Consider the following 16,436-nt stretch of genomic DNA (forward strand, 5'->3'; position numbering starts at 1 on the left):
CAAAGATGAACAAAGGTAACGAAGTCTTTGCTGTCAAAAGCATTTACTCTAGTTTGGAGGTAAGAAAATAAAATGATAAGTGGTGTGAAGAATAAAAATAGAAGATGAGAGCCTGAGGGAGGTGATACCATTTAAGACATCTATTTAAAGACTGGTGAGAGAAGGCATATTCGAATAGGTAGTCTTTGAGCAGAGACTTGATTGAAGATGAAAGAGTGAGTGGAACTTCAGGCTGAGGGAATTTAAATAGTCAATGATATGAATAGTCATTTCCCCAAAGAAAATATACAAACTGCCAATAAGCACATGAAACGATGCTCAGTACCATTAGGCATCAGGAAAATACAAATTAAAGTCACAATGAGATACCACTTCTTACCCACTAGAATTGCTATAATAAAATAGACAGAGCGACGCCAGGCTGGCTAAGTAGGTAGAACATGTGACTCTTGATGGTGGGGTCGGGAGTTCTAGCCCCATGTTGGAGTGGAACCTACTTTTTAAAAAAAGATAAAAACAAGTGTTAGTGAGGATGTGGAGAAGAGGAACCCTCATACACTGCTGTTGGGATTGTACATGGTGCAGCTACTTGGAAAGTCTGGCTTTTCCAAAGGGTTAAATACAGAATTGCAATGACCAGCAACTCCAGACCTAGATTATATCCAAGAAAAGCAAAAATATACATATGCATAAAAACTTGCACATGAGTACTCACAGCAGAAATATTCACAATAGCCAAGAAATATTGGCAATATTCACAACAGCCAAGGAGCAGATACAACCCAAGTGTAAATCATTCAACAGAAAATTAAAATTTAGTACAGCATATCCACAAAACAGAATATTGTCTTGCAATAAAGTAAGTACTGATACATACTACAATATAAACCTTGAAAACATTATGCGAAGTGAATGAAGCCGGTCACAAAAGACCACTATTGTATGAGTCCATTTGTAAAAAATATCCAGAATAACCAAATCAATAGAGACAGATAGTAGGTAAGTGGTTGCTTAGGGCTGGGAGTGGAGACACCTGGGCGGAAATGGAGAGTGATGCTAAGGGGTACAGGGTTTCTTTTTGGGGTGATGAAATTGTTCTTGAATTAGTAGTGGTGCTGGTTGCACAACCTTGTGAATATACTAAACCACTGAATTGTATACTTTAAATAAGTATACATTTAAATAAGTATACATTGTATGGTATGATCTACAAATCATACTACACAGAGATGTTATTCTTTTAAGTAGAATATACTCATAAGATTTGCATTTAGTGGTGCCTTGGTGGCTCAGTCCATTAAGCGTCCAACTCTTGATATCGGTTCGTATCATAACCTCAAATTTCTAAACATCACGCCCCATGTCTGGCTCTGTGCTGACAGGTTGGAGCCTGCGTGGTGATTCTCTCTCTTCCTCTTTCTCTGCCCCTCCTCAGTTCCTGAGCATGTTTTCTCTCACTCTCAAAATAAACAAGTAAACATTTAAAAAAAAAAGATTTGCATTCATCTAAATAAAAACTTAACTTTGATCAAGAAAAAAAAATAAATGTATTATGTAAGATTCAAAAATTGGTGAAAGTAAAAAATATCGTTCAAAGATACAAACACGATAAAATTATAAAGAAAGCTAAAAGGTTAATAGACACAAAATTGAAGATGGTGATTACCTTTGATTGGGATCAGGGTGCAGCACACAGGGGCTTCAGAAGTAAAGACAATGTTTTATGACTGCTACTAGATAATGGTCATTATTTTTCCTTAAAGTCTCACATATTTTTCAATTATTCTTCTGATGTACTCAACATTTAGCTTTTAAAAAAATCAATACAGATTTAAAAAGAAAGAAAACTCCAGAAGAATTGCCTGCCTTAGGTTAGGACCCTCTGTGTTCCTTGCACATCTTCGTGGCCCACCAGTATTTAGAACCACATTAGGCATCCCGAACTGATTCACATAAAGGGAGCAGGGTAGGTCTATTCCAAGGGATGGGTGCAAATGTACTTCTGTAGTGTTTATCTGATATGCGATAACCTATCTACTTTATATTTCTACTACATTTTTCCATTTTGCTCTTTTATGACAGAAGTTAATGATATAGACTTCAAGAAGAGTCACTTGTCTCTACTTTTTCTGAGCTCCTTACCCAGCTTCTCAAATCTATTACTGAGATCTTCTTAGCTAGACTGATTTCCCCTGACCACTCTTACCCAACATAAGACAGCTTAAGATGACTCCCTGGGTGTATTTCATGTCTTAAATCGGTCTGAACCCAATATACTTACATACCACAGCAACAATATACAAATACTAAACCAGTTTCATTTCAAAAAAGAGCAACAGATAATGGTCTTCAGTAAGTAATACTTCCTTTCTGATGCTGGTTCTTTCGGAAAACCTTACTAATCAGATGAATTTAAATTCTGTACACATATTCATTATAATCTCATAAATTAGTGATGTGCTACAGATTGGTAGGCTTTGGGTCTTTTTGTGGTTTTCCTGAGATTCTTCTGCATAAAATCATTCACTAGCATTGCAATTCCTCTACATCTTCTTTTTTTCCCTAAATTTTTATTTTATTTTTTAAAAAATAAACACTCAACACCCAACATGGGGCTCAAACTCACAACCCTGATATCAAGAATTATATGCTGTACTGACTGAGCCAGCAGGAAATCCTACCTCTTCCATTTTATCTTAAGATTTTATTTTATTTCATTTTAATATTTATTTATTTTTGAGGGCAGGGGCAGAGAGAGAGGGAGACAGAGGATCTGAAGCAGGCTCATCGCTGACAGCAGAGAGCCAGATGAGGGGCTCAAACTCAAGAATGGCGAGACCCTGACCTAAGCCAAAGTCAGACGCTTAACTGACTGAGCCACCCAGGCACGTCTCTTAAGATTTGATTTGATTTGATTTGATTTGATTTGATTTGATTTTACTTTATTTTGTTTTATTGGAGAAATAATTTTTATTTTATTTTATTTTAATTTACATCCAAATTAGTTAGCATATAGTGCAACAATGATTTCAGGAGTAGATTCCTTAATGCCCCTTACCCATTTAGCCCATCCCTCCTCCCACAACCCCTCCCGTAACCCTCAGTTTGTTCTCCATATTTAAGAGTCTCTTATGTTTTGTTTTGTCCCTCTCCCTGTTTTTAATTATTTTTGTTTTCCTTCCCTTACATTCATCTGTTTTGTGTCTTGAAGTCCTCATATGAGTGAAGTCATATGACATTTGTCTTTCTCTGACTGACCAATCTTGCGTAGCATAATACCCTCCAGTTCCATCCACGTAGTTGCAAATGACAAGATTTCATTCTTTTTGACTGCTGAGTAATACTCCATTGTATGTATATGTGTGTGTATATATATATATATATATATATATATATATATATATACACCACATCTTCTTTATCCATTCATCCATCGATGGACATTTGGGCTCTTTCCATACTTTGGCTATTGTTGATAGTGCTGCTATAAACATGGGGATGCATGTGTCCCTTTATCCCTGTGTCCCTTGGATAAATGCCTAGTAGTGCAATTGCTGGGTCATAGGGTAGTTCTATTTTTAGTTTTTTGAGGAACCTCCATCCTGTTTTCCAGAGTGGCTGCACCAGTTTGCATTCCCACCAGCAGTGCAAAAGAGATCCTCTTCCTGCTCATCCTTGCCAACACCTGTTGTTGTCTGGGTTGTTAATGTTAGCCATTCTGACAGGTGTAAGGTGGTGTCTCATTGTGGTTTTGATTTGTATTTCCCTGATGATGAGTGATGTTGAGCATTTTTTCATGTATCGGTTGGCCATCTGGATACCTTCTTTGGAGAAGTGTCTATTCATGTCTTTTGCCCATTTCTTTACTGGATTATTTGTTTTTTGGGTATTGAGTTTGAGAAGTTCTTTATAGATTTTGGATACTAACCCTTTATCTGATATGTCATTTGCAAATATCTTCTCCCATTCTGTCGGTTGCCTTTTAGTTTTGCTGCTTGTTTAAGATTTTATTTTTAAGTAATCTCTACACCCAACATGGGGCTCAAACTCACAACCCTGAGATTCAAGAGTTGTATGCTCTACTGCCTGAGCCAGCGAGGCACTCTTCTTACCATTTTAATCTCGTAAGTACATGAATGGGTGGTGCTCTTATTACAGAATGATTCTCTTGTCTTATGATGGGGTTCTCTACTGTCTTGCATCTCTCTGTCTCTCTTTATCTATCTATCTATCTATCTATCTATCTATCTATCTATCTATCTATGTAGTACAAGATCTTGCCCACTACAATTGTAATTCCAGACACCTTTGACTTTTAATCACATAAAGACATGAGAAGGGATGATGGGGTTCATCAAGAGTGTCTCCTATATTGTGCCATCCCTAAGATCTTCACCAATCACAGAAATGCCAATCAGTTTCTTTATATCTACCTTACTTCATGCTCATAAAGAAATGAAAAGGCATTGTCCACTCTAAGATGAACTATATATAATCTGCATGAAGGTATCAACTTTCTGGATTTTCTTCATAATCCCAGGATTCTGATGTAGTTTTTGTTTGGTCTCAGGTATGTCCAAAGCCTGGAACTATATGAACTTTGGCATTGGTTAAAGTAAATATTGCGCAGTCACTGTGTATCATAAGCCAGTATTGAGGTTTCTACTAGTTCCCAGTAATTCTTGCTGGTAGGGCCAAGTTCTTACCTGTTGTTCTTGATGATGTGAACATACAACATTCTTCTAAGACCCTGCACATGCCATTCATTTTATCCAAGGATATTATCACCTCCTAGACAAGTTCAAGGTCCTATGGTAGAGATTTCAAATGTCCAATTTGGGAACCACACTCCAGATTCAAAGCACCACCAGTGGAAACAATACTATGTAGTCTAAATCTATGTAGTCCATGGGGTATGCTAGAATTAGGTTGTGCACCTGGAAAAAACACTGACAGGACATTAGGCAGCAAAGACAATTCCAGCTAGCAGGACCTGGGTCTGACTTATAATGACAATATTAAAATAGAAAACTGTGATGTTATGAGAGGAAAGTCTATTTGGGGAGAAGATTTGGAGTTTAAAGCTTAGGGTAAAAAGATGAGGGGATGAGAGTACTATCTCCTGGGCTTTCAAGAAATCAGAGCAGCAGGGAGCATTCAGCTGGTCTCTTGAGACAAGATTCTCTGACTTCTCCTCATGATGTTGAAGGGCAAATGTATTTAGTCCTTCTCCATAAATCACCTCAAACTTTCCCAGTAATAAAGGTAAAAGAAGAAGGCTTCCAAGGGCCAACAAATAGACACACTATTGAGAAGAGACCTACTGACTCACCAAGAAATCCAGCTCTTACTATAATATAGAACCGGACTTCTGGAAAATCTATGTTAAATTGGCTACTAGGATCAGGCAGAGGACATTCAGATTGGCCAGGCTGAATTGGGGGAGAGAGGGTCTCACAGTGAGCGCTCTCCTCTGAATATGATGTCTAAGAGTTAGATGCTCTGTTTCTGTGTTTGATGAGCTTATGGAGATTACCACGATCCTACTTATGGGAAGTTGGAAAATAACTGCAGTCATGAAGAGTTATAACAGAAGGAATCAGGAATAATTAAAGAGACCATCTGAATCAGCATGAAGCAGGCTGCCCCAGTTGCCCAAATAATCTGCTTTCACTACATTGCAAATAAACTTTCATATTTTTTTGCAATATGAAAATTGCATTCATATTTTCTCAAAGATTTACATCCTGCTCTTCCAAATGGTTATAAGCAGAGCTATTGCAGGGCACGGATGGTGCTGGTGGTGAATAGCCAGAGAACTGGCAAATAGAAAATACATTTTTAGGGGGTATCTGCCTGTCTCAGTCTGTACAGAATGCAACTCTTGATCTTGGGGTTGTAAGCCCCACGTTGGGTGTAGAGCTTCCTTAAAATATTTTAAAATTGTATTTTTGTGAACTAGTGTTTCATTCTGTTCGTACAATAGTTTCTGGGTCAAACTATCTCGTCATTGATTACTAGTGATTTAATACAATTACAAAAGCAGGGGGGGCCCTGGGTGGCTCAGTTGGTTGAGCATCTCACTCTTGATTATGGCTCAAGTCATGATCCCAGGGTGATGGGATTAAGCCCTGTGTCTGGCTCTGTGCTGACCACGGAGCCTGCTTGGGATTCTGTTTCTCATCTGCCCCTCTCCCCCACTCATGCTCTCTCTCTCTCAAAAAAAAATTTTTTTTTTAGTTACAAAAGTAAATGATATAGCACCTGAAAGAGTTAATCTCTCAAACTCCCCACTAACAGCTCCAACTAGGGCAAAACTCCTGGCAAGCACTCACCTTGGTAACTTCTGTCATTCAAAGTTCTGGGAACTGAGCCAAGAGCAGGCTTACCAGGCTAAGAGTATAGCTGTCTTTGTACCCAGACAGCAAGTGTTTATTTTGAAAACCATGCTTTCCGTTTAATCGAATCTCTCTGAATGTAAGGAGCCTTTCCTTAAAGACTCCCTCAAAGGGGAGACATGTGGCCCTAGTGCCCTTTCTCTCTAGACTTGTTACAATATCAGATTCCTCCGGAGAAATCATATGCTTAGGTCTAGATGCTTTAGACAAGGGAAATATTCAAGTATTTCAGCGGATTTTTAGACACAGGATCAGAGATAACACAAGTTCCTGGAAACCTCAATCAAATGGGAAAGACTAAATGTTGAAAGATATGGAGGAGGAAGGATGTGAGGTGGACAGGTTTTAGCAACCCTACAAGTGGGGCACAGAAGATCAAAGGTATCCTTTTTGGTGATTTCCTCACTCTCTGATATTTTTCTTTGTTGTTTAAACCTTTCATTTTGAAATAATTTTAGACCCACAACAATGTGGGTCAAAAATAGTACAGGGTTCCCTATATAATTCCTCCCCTTCCCTTAATGTTAACATTTTACATAACCATACTACAAATATCAAAATCAGGAAGTTACCATTGATACAATACTATGTAACCACGAGAGTAGTATTGAAATTAAGTTATCGCTATCTTGGAGAAGGGACTTACTCAAATGGGATGTATACTGGCTGCTAAGAAATGGAAACTTGGAGCTCTCTTGTCCCACAAAAACTGTAAACAAGAAATAGACCCAGGCAGGATCATGAGTGAAATCATAACCAATACTGGCGTTAACTGGGAGCCCATCCCACCTCCAACCTTTTCTCCTTTAACTCTCACTCGGATTTTTGGAAAAGTAAATGGATCTCAGATGTCAACGGAGGATAAAAATCCCAAAAGAATCTGTAACTGTGGTTGACACTATTTCTCTACAGGAAGATCTTTCTCAGTCATCTCTGATTGTTATTTTATTAATCTTACTATGGCATTGTTTTTGATCCCCATATGTATATATGTATGTATGTATGTATGTATGTATGTATTTACATTTTAGACATTAACAGCAGTTTGCTCTCACTTGGCAGCCAATGATTTATCTTGCCTCCAAGATATTTCCAGTTCTCTAACATTTGACATAATCTGTTTAGGCAATATTTAAACAGGTGTCCTAAGTTTAATTCAGATAGTGAAATTACTCATTGATGCTATACTGATCAGAGATAACACTGAAATAATTCTTTCTGAAACTCAACCTTTCCATATTGAATTTATAATAAAAGTCAGTGGGCTATTAAGCCTGGAAAAGTTCAGGGGCCTTTTACAAGATACAAACATTTCTGGGTGTGTAATTATCTGGGGGGTAACCAGAGAGATCCTACCCTAAATCAGGCAAAGGCTTTTGTCTATCCATAAGTCCTTACCCTTAAAATAGGGGCACAGAAATTAATTTTTATGTTTAATATTGGAGATAGTACGCCACATATTGGGGTATTAATCTACAGCTACTTCAAGTCACTAGACAAACACTGGAATTTGTATGAAGTCGCTCCTCTCTTACAGCAGCTGGTTCTTTTTCAGATTGTGAGCAAGCCGCCCTGGCAGTTGGCCTGTACAATACTTATTTCTTCCATGGAGTTCCTACGTGCTGAATTCCCTACAGGAAAGCACTTTTGAATGACCAGCGCAAGGCCTCCTCCTTAGCTGCTTTCCCCTCATGTGCCTGGGAGCCATTTCTGTGTCTCTTCACAGCATCCTGTGTATCAGGGAAGGGAGAGGGAGAAGTCACCTTTCACCATGCCTTTCTGAAATCTGAGTGCAGATTTCAATTGTGCTGGCGGCTGTGACAGCCCACGAAGTCTTTGTAAGCTGAGTGTCCCTAGATTGTGCACAGCCTGTAACTCTTTAAGCAACAGGTGTTGAAAAAACCCTGCAGCAGTTACTCGGGAGATAGAGTAGTCAAAGCTCACCGAACTCTGAGATCTGGGACCTACTCTGGCTTCTTTTTATTCAGCTTATAAATATTTATTGAGCTTGCCCTCACTGGGCATCTTCTGTATGCTCCATCCACCCTGTTGTGTAACCTAGTAGGCTGAGCTGATTGGCTGGGTTCAGCTAAAGAAACACACTCAGGAATATGAAGGGCAAGAGGAGAGTGAGGTCAAGGTGTTTATTCTCTCCACTCCTACTATCTCACAGTGGACTGCCTGCCTCCCACCACCATAGCTACAACTCCTGCCAGGCAGCCCTCTCGCTTGAGACTTCAGGCCCAAGGGTCTGCCGCCAACCTTGTTTGTTTTTTAACCTTGCCAATGCCTTTGGGAATAGTCCCTTTATGAAACTCTCCACAAACTACGCATTTGGAATGTGCCACTTGATTCCTGCCAGAACTCAGACACAACTCAACCCTCACACTGCCAGTGTCGAGATTTGCGAATGAAGAGCAAAACTCTTACTGAGCACCCACTATAGGTGGATTAGTGCGGTGCTTTTACACGTTAGCCCGTGTAATCATCACAATAAAGCTTTTACAGATAAGGAGACTGGATTCAGGGGCTTCATTACATATCTTGCTAAAGATCACCAGGCTCTTAAGGAGCAGGATCAGACCGGAACCCAGGTAGATCTCATCGCAGAAACATCTACCTGCTCTGGAAGCCACCCTAGGTACTCTTAACTCTAGAAAAAGACTTGGTAAAGGACTGAGAGGCAATGGGAGGATTAGTGTAAGGGTTAAATTGTAGTGTAGGGCTAATGCTTAGCTTGAAAAATAACAGCTTTGTGTTGACACTGAAGGTTAAGAGACAACAGCCTTGCTTTGCTCTGGTAAACTATGCCTCACACCCTTGTAAATTAAGGCTTCACCAATTAAGGAAACAAAAGTTCAAAGAAAAGAGCATCAGAGGCAGGGTCAAGGAGATCCACTGGTTGCAACTTAGAGGCAGAAAGTCTAAAGTAAACACCTCATTAGGCAACTGTTTCTAACTCATCTGGAACCTGTTTCTTTGTTCTGTTCCCAGGTGATGCTAAAACGATGTGATCGGTTATGAAAACTCTGTACCCCGACTGTTCGGGGCCGCACTCTTATCAAGAGTGTTGGTCCCGATCGGTCGGCCTTGCCTCTCATTGTAATAAACTTTGTTGTGACTGTCACTGGTGCCCGTAGCATTCTGTTTCAGGAGTCGTGTGGATGCAATAATTAGGACTGTTTCTCCACTGATCATCTGAATTATAATCGCCTGGGATGCTTTATAAAACTCCAGGTTCTCCCAACTACTAGTATCTTTCCCAATCTCAGCGGTCTTGGTACGTCTATTTCCACACTCACTGCGCTGGATTGCATAATAATGAACTCTTATTTTGGCAGATACTTCCTTCCAATTAGACACTAGTGGATTTTCACAAACTCTAGCTGACTTCATACAGCGGCTTAGCGTGTCCAAGCGTCCAATCTGAATACCGCAAAGTTTCCAATTGCAATTGCTTCCCCTGGAGGTGGAGGGACTCCCGGCCGGACACGTGACTCTGGGGAGACGGCCTCGCTGTTCCGCAATAATCAGGATGGCGGCTACGGTGACGCTGGAGCCCGCGGGCCGCTGCGCGTGGGACGAGCCCGTGCGCATCACCGTGCGTGGCCTCTCCCCGGGACAGCCTGTCACGCTGCGCACGTCCCTGCGCGACGAGAAGGGCGCGCTCTTCCGGGCCCGCGCGCTGTACCAAGCGGACGCCGGCGGCCTCCTGGACCTGGCGCGCGCGCCCGCGCTGGGCGGCAGCTTCACGGGGCTCGAGCCCATGGGGCTGCTCTGGGCCTTGGAGCCCGAGAAGCCTTTTTGGCGGTTTGTGAAGCGGGACGTGCAGACGCCCTTCGCGGTGGAGCTGGAGGTGCTCGAGGGCCACGAGCCCGACGCCGGGCGGCTCCTGGGCCGGGCGGTGCTGGAGCGCGACTTCCTGCGGCCGGGGATGCTGCGGGCGCCGGTGCGCGCGGGCCGGGTGCGCGGCACGCTCTTCCTGCCGCCTGGTGAGTGCTAGGCACGCGGGACAGGGTGCCCTGGTGGCCGTGGTTTCCGGTACTGCTTTAGGGAGAATTTAGGTCGTCCCTAAGGACAGAGAAGCTGATGATTGCTAAGCCAGTGCACAAACCGGGGTGTGTATTTTGAGATGTTGGGCTCTGTGTTACGCGTTTTGCTGGCATTATCTCTTTTAATCTCCGTAATATCTCAATGAGGTGGGTATTGTCCCGAAGGTAAAAAAAAAAAAATGGGTAGGCATGTTGTCCACCTTGCTATTAAAAACTACTCTGTAGATCTCATCAGCCCGACTGGTCTTAGGGAAAATGATAACGATCAAGGAAGGATTGCCATGTCATCCTTCTCTAGTGTCCTGGGTGCATTAGGCGGTTTCCCCACTTCTTCATGCCCCTCGGTGCCACAGGTCACACTTAAGACTCCCCTGCCTTTCTCACCTGAAGTCATCTCTGGGTATTTATTTTTCTTTCCTCTCTCTAGATAGACATCTGAAATATCAGTACACACACACACAAACACACACACACACACACACACACACACACACACACACACACACACACGAAAGCCAAGGGTCGATGCAACCCAACATAAAGCTTTATTTCAAGATTCTTAATTTCATGTCCAATCCCCTAACAGGACACTGTGTATCAACACTGTCTGAAACATGAAATTCCTCCTTCCATGCTGCAGTCATTAATGACAGACTTTGTTACTCTCCTGACAACCAAAATTCTTAGAATCTTGTAGATAATTTATAGAATCGTATGGAGGATAAATTCATCACTGAGAAGGTACTTTGTAGATTTTCCTCTTTCCAAGGTACTTGTGTTCCTTTGCAGTAGTAACTTGGGGAGCAGATTTTTGCCTTTGATTCATAGGAACCCACTAAGTAATTTAGAAAGATCTCTAAAAGGAAAACAAATTCATTAAATGTATAATGCCTTTCCTTTATATTATTCTATTCTCTAGGACCTGGACCTTTCCCAGGGATCATTGACATCTTTGGAATTGGAGGGGGCCTGTTGGAATACAGAGCCAGCCTTCTGGCTGGTCATGGCTTTGCCACGTTGGCGCTAGCTTATTATAATTTTGAAGATCTTCCCGAGGAATTGGATAGCATAGACCTGACCTACTTTGAAGAAGCCGTGTGCTACATGCTTCAACACTCCCAGGTTGTCCTAATGTCCTTTATTGTATCATTCTTTCCAGAAATACATCCAGAGATGGTGTCACTTTGCACTCACCTGTACCAGGTGCCCTTGATGCTGCTCTAGTCTTCCTTCACAGAGATTTCTTTTGGAGACTTCCTTGGCTTTAGGTGCCTATTTACACTTTCTCTGTCAGATGGCTTAGTAATGCGGAATTAATCATAAAATCCATGTGAGATTTTATTTAAAGGAATTATTCAGGGACATTAAAATTCCTCTTGTTATGCAAATGGGGTTTCTAATTTGTTAGTTTTGCATGCTTTTTTCAATTAAGTTTCTTTTAATGTTTATTTATTTATTTTGAGAAAGAGAGCAAGCAGGGGAGGGACAGAGAGAGGGGGAGAAAGAGAATCCCAAGCAGGCTCCCTGTTGTTAGCGCAGAGCCCAACGTGTGGCTCCAACTCACAAATCATGAGATCGTGACCTGAGCCAAGATCAAGAGTTGGATGCTCAACTGGCTGAGCCATCCAGGAGCCCCTTTAATTAAGTTTTGTAATTTTAATTCCAGTATAGTTAACATACAGTGTTATATTATTTTCAGGTGTGCAGTGTAGTGATTCAAGGCCCATCACAACTGCAGCCTTAATCCCCAGCGCCTATTTAACCCCACCCACCTTCCCCTCTGGTAACCATCAGTTTGTTCTCTGTAGTTAAGAGTCTGTTGATTTCCCTCCCTCTCTTTTTCCCTTTGCTCATTTTGATTTTTAAATTCCACCTATGAGTGAAATTCTATGGTATTTGTCATTCTCTGACTGACTTATTTCACTTAGCATTGTACTCTCTAGTTCTATCCATGGGGTTACAAATGGCAAGATTTCATTCTTTTTTATGGCTCAATTATGTCTATCTATCTACACGCACACACATGCGCGTGCGCGCACACACACACACACACACACACACCACATTTTTATCCATTCATCTATCATGTGTACTTGGGCTGATTCCTAATTTGGCTATTGTAAACAATGCTGCAGTAAACATAGGGGTGCATGTATCCCTTTGAATTCATGTTTTTGCATTGTTTGGGTAAATACCCAGTAGTGCAAATACTGGATTGTAGGGTAGTTCTATTTTTAACTTTTTGAGGAACCTCCATACTGTATTCCACATTTGGTGCACCAGTTTGCATTCCCGTATATGTGTGTTCCTTTTTCTCCACATCCATGTCAACACTTGTTTCTTGTGTTACTGATTTTAGCCACTCTAACAGGTGTGAGGTGATATCTCATTATAGTTTTGATTTGCATTTCCCTGATGATGAGTGATGTTGAGCATGTTTTCATATGTGTGTTGGCTTGTATGTCTTCCTCTTCTTTTTTTTTTTTTGGCGTGTATGTCTTCTCTGAAAAAATGCCTATTCATGTCTTCTGCCCATTTTTCTTTCTTTCTTTCTTTCTTTCTTTCTTTCTTTCTTTCTTTCTTTCTTTCTTTCTTTCTTTCTTTCCCCTTCCTTCCTTCCTTCCTTCCTTCCTTCCTTCCTTCCTTCACTGTTTTTAAGTAGGCTCCATGCCCAGTGTGGGTCTTGAACTCAGGACCCTGAGATTAAGAGTCATATGCTCTACTGACTGAACTGGCTAGGTGCCCCTGCCCATCTATTAATTTGATTATTTGTTTTTTGCATGTTGGGTTTTATACATTCTTTCTATATTTTAGATACTACCCTTTATAAGATATGTAATTTGCAAATATCTTCTCCCATCCCTTAGGTTACCTTTTAGTTTTGTTGTTTGTTTCCTTCACTGGAATCTTTTTATTTTGATTTTTTAATCTTTAACTTACTATGTGTGTTCCCAAATTTTGACCAGAACTTGCTCATGCATTTCAGAAGCTAAGAACTACTTAATTTGATTCTGAAGTCTTTGTTTCTATAGAGTTAATTATTTGGTAGTGTATTTAGATGGGGTTTGATGAATCTTTCACTTAATAGAACAGAACTTGATTCCACACAGTTAGATACCTAGGCCCATTGAGACTTGCTTGTGCCTACCTGAATGTGGACCTGAATTTCACAGGCTCCATGATTGGGCATTCTCTAGTGGATGATTCTCTGGAACATTTGTAAATGATTCCCAGACTTGCCAGTGAGGTTAATCTTTGATTGCCATGAAAAAAAAAAAAAAAGAATTGTTTGCCATGTGTTCAGCCAGATATGTTTAATATGGGAAAGAGGTTGAGGTTGAAGTTGAGCTGAAGTTGATACTCTTGTGGCCAATTCACAAATTAAAGGTAGCAGCATCTCTAGTTACATTCCTTTTTCTTTTAATAGGTAATACCTTTATTTATTTATTTTTTGAAACTAATCTCTATGCCCAATGTGGGGCTTGAACACAGGACCCTAAGATCAAGAGTCGTGTGCTCTACCCACTGACCCAGCCCGATACCCTTTTTCTTTCTTTTTTTTTTTTTCTTCTTTTCTTTCTTCCTTTTTTCCTTTTTTTCTTCATTTCCTTTTTTTTTTTTTTTTTTTTTTTGGTCAACCTCTAATAGGACAGCTACTTCTTATTTTTCCTCTACCCTCAGCTTCACTAAGACTGAAAGTATGAACACTCACTAGGTGAGCTGCTATTGACGAAAAATGCTGCCATCATTGTAGAACATTTTTCTATTAGATACATTCTTGATGCTTCTTTCTTCTTTTCTTCCAGGTAAAGGGCCCAGGCATTGGGCTTCTGGGCATTTCTTTAGGGGCTGATATTTGTCTCTCCATGGCCTCATTTTTAAAGAACATCTCAGCCACAGTTTCCATCAATGGATCTGGGTTAAGTGGAAACAAACCTATATACTACAAGCAGACTTGCATGCCTTCATTGGGCTATGATCTGAGGAGAATCAAGGTCACTTTCTCAGGCCTCCTGGACATTGTGGATATACGGAATGATACTGTAGGAGGCTATGAGAACCCCAGCATGATTCCAATTGAGAAGGCCCAAGGGCCCATCCTCTTCATCGTGGGTCAGGATGACCATAACTGGAGGAGTGAGTTATATGCCCAAATAGCCTCTGAACGGTTACAGGCCCATGGAAAGGAAAAACTTAAGATCATCTCTTATCCTGGGACTGGGCATTACATTGAGCCTCCTTACTTCCCCCTGTGCCCAGCTTCTGTGCATAAATTACTGAACAAACCTGTGCTCTGGGGTGGGGAGCCCAGGGCTCATTCTAAGGCCCAGGAAGATGCTTGGAAACAAATTCTAACCTTTTTCTGCAAACATCTTGGAGGTCCCCAGAATATAGCTTCTCCCAAATTGTAATGTGTTGGGTCTGTTGTCTACACGAGAAATTCAAGGTCAGATTCTGGTGTTTAATAATCATATGCGAATTGGTTGTCCCCTGGATAACATTAAATTCATGTCATGGGTATTAATGATGGGTTTTAGGTAACAATTTGAATAAATTATTTTTTCATTAATTTTACTAATGTAATACATGCATATTACAGAAGATTCAGTTAGATGTATACAACACACACACACAAATAAAAAGCATTCCCTGTTAAAATTTATGTTTTCTTCTAGATGGTTTTTACTTACCACTTTGAGCTGTGGATGAAATTTAAAGTTGAATAAATACTAGGTTACTTTTTTTTATCTCTGGGAGAATTGCCATCCAATGTTTGCTACTGGTTCAAATACTGGTAGCAGGGTAGAATTTTCATTGGCCAAAACTGTATAGAGAGGTGTTGATATGAGGATAGCCAGACTGACCTTTTCCTCACAGATATCAGAGATGAATTCTTTGGGAGGAGGAGTTGAGGTAAGAAGGGGAGCATCTGTCCCAAGAATAGTTAAGTCTAAGCTCTGTTCCAAGGATGAATGACTGTGACTTATTTTCCTGCTTCCTGGCTTTAAGAATAGAGTTTGGAGGGGTGCCTGGGTGGCTCAGTCGGTTAAGCATCCGACTTCGGCTCAGGTCATCTCACAGTTCACAGATTCAAGCTCCGCATCAGGCTCTGTGCTGACAGCTCAGAGCCTGGAATCAGCTTCCGATTCTGTGTCCCTCTCTCTCTCATCATTCCTCATTTTCCTGACATCAGGGCTACAAAGCATTGCATAAATGTGTTTGAAGAAATAAGGGTTGAGAATTTTCCAAAACTGATAAGGACATCAAGCCACAATTCAAGAAGCACTATGTCTTAGCGTGGGCTGTTGTAACAAAATACCATAGGCTGGATGGCTGAAACAACAAGATACTTATCTCATTCTGGAGGCTGGGAAGTCCAAGATCAATGTTCCAGCAGATTTAGTTCCTGATAGGGCTTTTATCTGGCTTACAGATGGCTGACTTCTCCTTGTGTTTTCATGTGGCAGAGAAAGTGAGGTCTGGTTTCTCTTCCTCTTTTTAGAAGGGCGCTAATTCCATCATGGGGGGAGGTCTCACTCTCATGCCCTTATTTATTTATTTTTTATTTATTTATATTAAATATAATTTATTGTCAAGTTGGTTTCCATACAACACCCAGTGGTCACCCCAACAAGTGCCTCCTCAGTGCCCATCACCCACTTTCCCCTCTCCCCCACCCCTCATCAACCCTCAGTTTGTTTTCAGTATTTAAGAGTCTCTTATGGGGGCGCCTGGGTGGCTCAGTCGGTTGAGCGTCCGACTTTGGCTCAGGTCATGATCTCACAGTTCGTGGACCTTCTCCCTGGCTACTTGGGCTTGGATCCAAGAGAGCAAGGCAAAATTGCATGCCATTCTTTTGATGTCGTCTTGGAAGCTACATGGCATCACTCTTGCCCTACTCTCTTGATCAAGGCAGTCACAAAGACCCACCCAAGTTCAAGGAGAACATAGAGTTCACCAGTGGCAAGATTCTAGAAGAATGTGG

General features: G+C 41.1%; 1 protein-coding gene and 1 non-coding gene across 2 annotated transcripts; one reads left to right on the plus strand and one right to left on the minus strand.

Moving 5' to 3' along the window:
* Positions 1–9,345: 9,345 nt before the first annotated feature.
* On the plus strand, positions 9,346–14,936 carry LOC115516656 (peroxisomal succinyl-coenzyme A thioesterase-like). The gene is made up of 3 exons (XM_030319518.1): positions 9,346–10,390; positions 11,370–11,572; positions 14,257–14,936. The coding sequence occupies exons 1-3, from the start codon at positions 9,934–9,936 to the stop codon at positions 14,860–14,862; spliced, it is 1,266 nt and encodes a 421-aa protein (XP_030175378.1). The 5' UTR covers positions 9,346–9,933; the 3' UTR covers positions 14,863–14,936.
* On the minus strand, positions 14,134–14,204 carry LOC115517504. The gene has a single exon (XR_003969947.1). It is a non-coding gene; the product is annotated as a small nucleolar RNA SNORD56 (small nucleolar RNA).
* Positions 14,937–16,436: the final 1,500 nt, after the last annotated feature.

Source organism: Lynx canadensis, chromosome B3, assembly GCF_007474595.2.
Source record: "Lynx canadensis isolate LIC74 chromosome B3, mLynCan4.pri.v2, whole genome shotgun sequence".
Lineage (NCBI taxonomy): Eukaryota > Metazoa > Chordata > Mammalia > Carnivora > Felidae > Lynx > Lynx canadensis.